Consider the following 9594-nt stretch of genomic DNA (forward strand, 5'->3'; position numbering starts at 1 on the left):
ATTTTATTTAATAGTATATATGTAACTGTTTATATTATTATAATAAATATTTACCATACATTATATATTTATTTCAATTGCAACAGAATGAATTTATAATATTCTATGAATATACCAAAAATAATGAATGAGCCTCTCTTCTCGTGAGAACGCAACCATATTTTCTTCATCTCTCCGATTTTAACACGATCTTTCACACAGAGATTTTTTTCTTGATGATACTCTTTGAAATATCACAAAGTTCTTTGAATAAGATAATAAATTTTTATTATTCACATAGTGTAATATATCGATATAATCAATAGATTTTTTTGACAAATTACATTTCACTTTAGAAAAAAATCATGTTCCGACAACATACATATATACATATTTTTCAGTAAACCAAAGCGTACTATATCTGGTGCAAACTACATCTGTTGTCAAATATTTTTTAATATATGTATAACTAATAACAGAGGGAAGCTGCAACAAATCTCCAAACAGAAGAATTTGTTTTCTGCCAAAAAAACCATCATCTGTATCTGTCGTATCAAAGATTTCACATAATCGTAGATTGATAAACATAAGTGTCACATTCGAATATTCGATACTTCATCGATTATAAATAATTCGACAGTCTTTAATTTGTCTCTCAAAGTTTTCAAGATCATGTCTGACAAGTGCGTATACTTTGCTGTAGATTCTTGGGTGACGGGTAGCTGAAACATCCTACGGATCGTCAAGACATTGATATGAATATCGCGATATCCGTGGGAGCAGATATGGCAGTCGCTTTTTTTCAAATTTATTCTGATCCAATGTTACTCCACTTCGTGCAACGTGCTACTATATTTCTTACGACAGTGATATAATATTAAAGCTATATAAATGAAATCTTTAATAATTATTTCAATATTATTATTTTTTCCAAATATAAAAATTTTTATTTGGATTAAATATAATATAAATTGAGATGTGTGTTGTGTGGTTCTGTGTGAGAACGACAGACTCATAATAAGTCACGAATTCAAATTCCGCATTTCATATATACGAAAAAATTTGCGTTGGTTAAAATTATGTCACATAATGGAAACATGTAAAAAATCGAATTTAAATCAGGAAATTGCATGACGTCATTCATGAGACAGGTCTCTACGCTACGTGTATCGACCTGTCTCATGAATGACGCCACGCAAGTATACAGTAGTTGAGTTTGCTCATTATACATGCGGAAGAGTGATAAAATGAGCGCTTAAAGCAAATGCATTTAGTGTGATACATATTTTAATATTATTAAAAATATGGAATAAAAATGCTGTCGAAAACCATTTTGCCACATGAGCGTAAATTATAATAATTATTATTATTATTTGCAACGTATTTCTGCGTATTGAACACGAATCCGTTGATAAAAATTGGCTATCACGCCAAAATTTTGAGAAAATGGCATTAAAGGGACTCAAAACGTGAATCTCTTACCATGTTTCTCAAAATTGTAACAATAACTAATTTTTACCAACTGATTACTCAAAAATATGTCGGAAAAAACTCTTTTCACACTCATATGACAAAAGAAGGTCAAATTTTATTTCATGTGTATTTAACAGTAAAGATAGCAGACATAATGGAAAGTTTTTATACGATTGTACGAACATGTTAATTCAGCAAATTTCCTAACCCGACGGATAGTCTATTCCTATATTTATCTATTAAGAATACTATTACGTTTGATATTTTCGCTGTTAAATATTTTCCAAAAAAACATTACATCGATATGTATACACTTATAGGGTGTGCCTTCCAACAAGCGACACAGTGCGACACAGTGATCATGTCATCTTTGTTTAACATTGGTGAACAATAAGGATGTAATGCTCCATTGTGTCCCGTGTTATTTGTGTCGCTTGTTGGAAGGCACACAGTATTTTCCTTGAGATACACTGGGTGCAGTTTCGCACTGCATCAATTGCGTGTAAGCGCTACATTCAGCTACATTGCACTAGAGTAGTGCACACTTAACCTTCATTATTGCGCTAAAATCCTGTTCCCACTTGACTTCCATTTTCAAATTTTAAATGTCACTGGCTCTACACCGTCCCTTTGAGACGGTGTAGCAAATTCCACTTCGTGCATAAAATTTGTACTACACCGTAGCCATGGAAACACGGTACACCGAATGAGTTCGCTATTAGCTATGGAAACATGGTACACTGTCTGAATGTTGCACTAGTGGGCGATAGTGCAGCTAAGAGAAAACGCTATTAGTATGTTTATAGTTGACCTTGAGTAATACATATAATACAATAATTCTACCTTGCAAAGAGTTTCTCTTTCCTTTGATTATAAACGAAACTTTGAGACAGAAATATAAACTAAATATAGTATTTATTATAAAGTATGAATATAGAGCTACAATAAGATGAACTACTGAAATTATTAACTACCTTTTGGTAACTATAGGAAATAATTACTTACCTACGAAATGTTACATTATCACGATCATGATATTATGCACCTTGCTTTATTGACAATAATAGAATGAACAAATTGAGCAATAAACTGATGCAATCGAATCAGAGGGACAAAATGCACGATATACTACTCATAGGCCCGATTTCACAATATATGGTTACCTAAAGATTAAAGGTAACCAAGAAATTCATGAATGAATTTCATTGATAAATCTGTTGGTAACCTTTAATCTTTAGGTAACTATATATTGTGAAAACGGGTCTTAATGTACTACCGCAATCTGTTGAATTAATCGTGTAATTACCTACAAACTGCAGAAAATAAAATATTTTGATTACACGCGCCCATATTGAATCCGGTTTGATCCGACTATCTTACATGTGTGTGTGTGTGTGTGTGTGTGTGTGTGTGTGTAACATAAATTATGAATTAACAGTAGAGCTATAATCCGTCGAATAATTATTTTCTTATATAATAAAAACTTCAAAAAAGAGGCTGTTAGCAATCTAGGCATGCTTAAGTGGTCACATTGGCAAACTGTCTTGTTATTGTTTTTTTGCATAATTTTTTGCGAATTTTGCAAAATTCGAAATATATACAACCAAATAAAATGTAACAACTTCAAATACGCACACATTGTGATAATATGCTCAAGTTTAAAAAGAATAAGGAAATATATGTAATTAAATGCTAAAATGTATCTTAAAAACGTTTCGAAATGTTTGAAAGTAAAAATGCGTTATAATAAACGCTAGTTATTGTATATTAGTATATTAGCATCATTGTGTAACAACGAGCTACTGAAAAAATAATTCCATAAGTAATCATCAGAATTTACCACTTAATGGTGGAGATATTAAGAGGGACCATCTACACTCAACATAATATCACGTTCTCGTCTATGTATTATAATTTCAGAGTTTTTACCGACTTTTTATTACAGAGTACATTATCACTTTGTAACTTTAAACTGTAATTTTGATTTGTATACATTATTTCTGATAATTAGCATTTGTTAAGATAAATTTCTTTATTAAGGTTTCGTATTATTTCAGTAAAAATTATAAGAAAGTTTTAGACGAAGCCCAGAGAGCACAAAGTCGTCTAAAAGATGACTGAAAGATGACTAAATTGTTATAAAGATATCTTTTAGTGAAAGAATATAGTCGACGAAAAGATGACTAAAAGACAACAGATGTCGCACTGCCGCACTGCTAGTTATCTTGTAGCCTTATCCATATGATAACTAAAAGATGACTTCTTTGGATATCTTTTAGTCCTCTTCAAGACTTCTTTTAGTTTTTATATTTTGGCGCATATAACGTTTAATAACATCGAATTCTTATATTAATTTTTACACAACGAAATGAAATTACATGACTGACAATATACATCCCATTTCTGGGTCCTGTAATGTTTGCCGTGTCCTATATATGTGCAAGAGCTATTATCTTTCATCATAGTCCCCTCTTTGAGGGACTCGATTTAAAAAAAATATTTTATTAGTGTTCATTAGAACACGAGTAAAATTTCTGCAACTTTTATTCTATCTTGTATGATTTTCAAACACGAGAAATTGAACTCCACCACGTCTATTTGGCGATCCTGCGTACTGCTCGCGTATGAGTGATAAAAAGTATCAAAATAACGGAAAGATATCTTTTTCATATTGTCTTTTCGGCAACACGAAAAGATACCTTTTAGTTGACTTTTTGCTTTGCGAAAATGACAACCTAGAAAGATGACGAAAAGATGTCTTTTTTAAGTTTAACTATTGTACAAAACTAAAAGATGTCTTATAGACATCTTTTCATCTTGCTCAAAAGACATCTAAAAATGATGTTTTTTTGTCATCTTTCAGACATTTTTTCGCTTTGTCGAAAAGACAATTTAAGAAAGATCTCTTTTCATTATTTTTTAGTATTTTGTGCTGTCTGGGAGTTTTATAAAATTTGTAACGATCGTAACCATTAATTTTGTAGATGACGTTTGAGTGAAAAAAAGTGAGTAAAGTATTTTTACGTACTTTGATAAACCTGTTTATATTATTAATTTCAACTCTAATTAATTTCAACACTAATTAAAACTCATTTTAAGTTAGTACCGTTATAAAAAAATGAAATATAATTAAAATTTAGGCAACATATTTTGGCGACATAAGTTATAGTAAAATATAATAAATTCGCTTTCTCATTATTGAAAATATTTAAAAATTCATTATTGAGATTATTAAGACGGTGAAATTTGAATAATAATCTTCTTTAATGATAGAAAATATGAAGTTAAGAGAATAGCCATTATCTAATAAAATATTAATTATAAAATTGAAAAATTTTTTGTGGATTTTAGAATATAATAAAAATAAAATATCAATCAGTATAGTAAATATTATAAATTATCTAATGTAACCTACAATCAATGCTCTTTTTTATGAATAATGGAGCATTGAGAGTAAAATTTAAACAATTCGAGAATGTCGATTTGTGATATTAATCAAATATCAAATAGCCATTTCTCTTAATTAAGATTAAATAAAAAAAATTTTAAACCTCATCTCCAAACTTAACAGTAACGTCCAGAATGGACAGAATTGAATTTTTCTAAAAAAGTTTCTTTTAAAATGGAAGTTATGAACTGCAAACGCTATGTCGTTTATACATTTAACATAAAAGGTTGGATTAAATAATAGAGTATTGAGAGCTTGCAATTCTATTAGTGCTTATAAAACAAAATTGGCAGCAATAGAAGAAAAAAAAGAACTCATGTAAGCTCCGGAAGTTTGTTTGATCTATTATTGAATGCAAAGCAAGTAGAATTTAAAATCAATTTAATATTTGTGAATTCGTTTTTTTTAAAGACATAATCTTTAATAAAATTCAATTTTTTCCAAAATTGCAATTGCAAATTATAATTTAGGAACATATGTAGATATATGTGTAAATGACGAAATCACATCTAAAGAAATAAAAGAGACAAGGCTGTGATCAACAGAAATAAATATATTTAAAATCTTATTGGCAATTTAAAACTTTTATTTGTATGGTTGAATTGTATGGACGAATTGTATGATCGATATCCCCAGATGTGTGACGATCGATTCGACTTATTCATTTTATCAACACGCTCTGATGCACTCGTAGGCTACAGTTGCAATTTTTTACATTTTTAAAAATAAAAAATTTTTTTTTGTATGTGGAAATATAAAAAACATAATGCAAAAAGTATTATTTTCATATCTTTTTCCTTTCCTTATGAAAAAAATTAGTAAAAGATACATAAATTTTGGACATCTAGACTAGAACCACTCTTAAAGATTAAAAAATTCATATTTTATATATATTCATTGCATATATTAATTTTATTTAGATACATTACAATAGCATAAATTCCATACATTGGCTGTATTCAGTAGACCACACAGTTTTACAACTGTTTTGTGATTGTCTGCTGAGATAAGACCGTTCTTTTAGATCTAAAAATATAATCCATTCAGTGCGAAGAAAACTTCCAACAGTTGCAAAATAAACATTCCGCTGAACGCAGCCAATGTTATTTTTTGTCTTATGTTAGAAAGCCATATATGATAAGAAAAACTTGTAGAAGAATTTGATATTACAAAATATATGTATTAGAAAGAAAAAAGAGAGAAAGAGAGAGAGAGAGAGAGAAAGAAAAAAAAATATTATTTTGCTCTTTATTAATATCGTTTATTAATGACAATTGTAATTGTCTATTTCTACTGACAAGGCATATATATATATTGTAACTTTTTATTTGCTTTTCTATTTTCTTCCGTATATCACTACTCTTTTATTACATCTTTAATCCGTCAATCGGATTTACTTTTTAACTTTATACACTTCCTGACCAATCGTATTTCCACTTTGACCGTAATTGCAAATTAGGGTTATCTTAGCCCCGTCCCTTAGGTTTATATATTTTATTAGTCCACAACCAATTTCCGTTGATTTAGCCCAGACCATTTGGGTATAGTCGGCTGCTTTTGAATTATATCTATAAATAAATTTTATAATTCTTATATAAACTATATCTCGGAGAGTCTTTTATCAGGGTAACGTTTTGCTTGCTTAAATCTTTTATTGTTAAATAATTTAACTAATTTATAAATTTATTTATTAGAACATGAAGAAATTTCCAACAATCGGTCGTTCAACCGTTTGCGAGCAATTTCGGTTCTTCTATAAAACATTCATCGGGCCTCATCTTATACTTGTTGGTGAGCGTCTGAGCTCAGATATGAAATTTGACATAACAAATATAGAAAGGGTCGGTACATACACGCAGAGGCACGCGGCGCATACGGTGTCGTCGCCAAAACCAAAAAAAGGTTAACGGTGAGAACAAAGAGGCGCGGTGTTGTATGATCTAAGGCCCGCGTCTATCGATCTCGGATCTACGGCGTCGTCAAAGGTTCCGCGATACAGATTCTCTCTTATCGGCGCCGCAAAGACCGGCGGCTCTCATCGTTGTCGGCGCCGCGAAGACCGGCGGCTCTTTAGATCGCCGATCGTGACTGATTTTGGGTTTTTCCGATAACAACCGGAGGGGGACCGAGTCGCGATATTCGATGAGCAAGATCGTCCGGGATTCATTCGTTCGACGTCCGCAGTCGTATTCACGTCGCGCGATTTTCGAAAGGTTACGACGTGGCTGATATTAGTGACGAGTTCGTTGTGTGTCGTGCGGTCGTGTGCCACCTCCAGGCGACTATCCTAGGCATTGCCTTCGAAAGGGTGTCTGTCCCAGGCGTCTATAACCGCGGTTCAGGGCGAATGTCTCCAGGCGTTACCGTCGGCAAGCGCATAAGATATGCGAAGAAGTGTGATGCGCTAACGAGTATGAGTTACACCGAATATCGTGCGAGTCGCGATCACGGATTATATTAGTGATGATTATTCAGTTCCATAAATACATAACCTAGTGAAATTATCTGTGCTGTATAAATTTATTTCACCCGATAACAAGTTTAACAAACGCACGAAACGACAGTGCAACCGCGAACTGTGCTTGCGCTGATGTACACAACACTTGTATATTTTCACATTATTGTGAAATCATCTTCATCATTTTACTAACACTATTGCGTGAATTTTTTTATATCTGAAGATGGCTTAATCTAGACGTTAAAACATGTAATATGATTTTAATTACAATTTACAGAGTATAATACAAAATTTTGTATCTTAGATTAGCCATTATATTAAATTTTATATTCGACTCTTACATGCCCTTTTGAATTTCGATTATTTTATAGACGTTTTAAAAAATGTTAACCTTCAGAAGTATTTTAATTAATACCCATCATGGGCGTATCCCGGGGGGAGGGGGGGGATTTAGGAGTTCAACCACCCCGAAATTTTTTATTAATTATTTATACACTGGAGCAGCTAATTTTTGGTTGCGTTAGCCTATCGAAATCCTGTACTGACATTGCAGATAGATTAACGCAACCAAAAATTGGCTGCTGCAACCAAAAGTTAGCTGTTACAGCCAATTAAAAATACTATGTCATATTTTAATTTGCTGCAGCAGCCAATCTTTTCTTTCAGTTATTTTGAGAGGGTCCGTTAGCGCACATCCTAATAGTATACGAGTACATCCACTCACATCGGTCGGTGTCTAATAATTTTTCACTGCTTTACTAATGAGAATATTTTATTTTGAATTGGTCAATTAACGATGTACATACTCTATCGAATTCCTCTTTCATTTTTAATTGTAAAAAATATACAACTTTACTTTTGACTTTGTGTGACTTTTTCGCTATTACATAAAATTTTTTTTTTCTTGTTATAAGACCATATCAGTAATTTTTAATACTTCTGTTAGTTTGAGCTTTGACAAAATATGCGATACATAGGGAAAATTTTTGTAAAATTTTGTCCCAAAAAACAGAATATACTCTGTAATTGATACATTCAGTACTACAATCGCTCATTGAGCGCTTAGTGAACTTTTACACTATTTGATGATTCTATGTATACTTTTGACCTGATACTTTATACACCTGTTTGATCTATATTTTTGGATCTAACAGAATATACCAATCAAATGCAAAAGCTCACTGAATGCTGAACTGCTCAGAACGGTGTAGTACTGAATGCACTCATAGTATTCCATTCGACTAAATTCGACTAAAAAATTCATTAATATTAAAAGTTGTAAATGTCACAACAACAAAATGATGCAGTGACGTTTTTTTCAGTATAATAGTAAAATCTCCTATTTTTTTTGGTTCTCATTCCGGTTAGCGCATGGTACTTCCCTGGATTGATAGAAACTCCCCCTCCCCCGAAAAAATTCCACGATACGCCCATGAATTTACGTGCTGCTATTTTTTACTTACTCATATTTCTCAACTTTAGTATTATCAAAATTGTTTACTTCATTGTACCATAATAAGATCAGACGTTCCAGAGTGGCATCATTTTGTCCGACATCCAAAGAGAATGTCTGGGCTATGTTCTGACCAACTCTAAATCTATCTGTAATAGCATACATTATTTGTTAACAGATAAATCAATTCTTTTTTCATAATTCTTCCAAATAAGAGAAATGTCAGTGATAATGTTTATATGCAAATTTTGCAAATACATTTTTTATTTCTATAAACTGTTCGCCGATTCGAACTTGAAACACAATTATAAACTGAAGTTGAAAATAATATTACAAATTACATTGATTATATTATATTAATTTTAATGATGGTTAATTTAATGATGGTAATAAAAACTTTTAAAACACTGTAAAGGATCACTCTCATTTTGTGCACAGACGTCGATCTTCTTTTTCTTATTAATTTATTCTTTTATCGGTCTAAATTTCATTTATCAATGAACTATAATTTTACTATATACTTTATTATATACTTTATTATATATTTATAACGATATATTTTATTATCATAAACATAATAATACATTTTTAATATTATACACATAATATACATTAAATCGGTACTTACCTACATCTCTACACTCGTCATAATCGAATATGCATTGATTGGCCCATCTTTGGGCAATCTTCGCTAGTTCTTCATCCCAAGTCTAAAAGAATTATATATGTACAAGTATTTACATAATATTGTGTGTGTGTGTGTGTGTGTGTGTGTGTGTGTGT

The 9594-nt window shown here is 31.2% G+C and overlaps 1 protein-coding gene across 1 annotated transcript in view; it reads right to left on the bottom strand.

Moving 5' to 3' along the window:
• Positions 1–6139: 6139 nt before the first annotated feature.
• LOC108730964 (venom allergen 3-like) overlaps positions 6140–9594 on the bottom strand; it is a 10509-nt gene continuing 7054 nt past the window's right edge. Inside the window, exons 3-5 of the mRNA XM_018460970.1 lie at positions 9440–9521; positions 8822–8960; positions 6140–6468 (exon numbers count right to left, since the gene is read on the bottom strand). Coding sequence (XP_018316472.1) covers positions 6294–6468; positions 8822–8960; positions 9440–9521 — 396 coding nt within the window. The 3' untranslated portion in view covers positions 6140–6293. The remainder of the gene's footprint in view (positions 6469–8821; positions 8961–9439; positions 9522–9594) is intronic.

The sequence above is a fragment of the Mycetomoellerius zeteki genome, unplaced genomic scaffold (assembly GCF_001594055.1).
Source record: "Mycetomoellerius zeteki isolate Tzet28-1 unplaced genomic scaffold, Tzet1.0 scaffold98, whole genome shotgun sequence".
NCBI lineage: Eukaryota > Metazoa > Arthropoda > Insecta > Hymenoptera > Formicidae > Mycetomoellerius > Mycetomoellerius zeteki.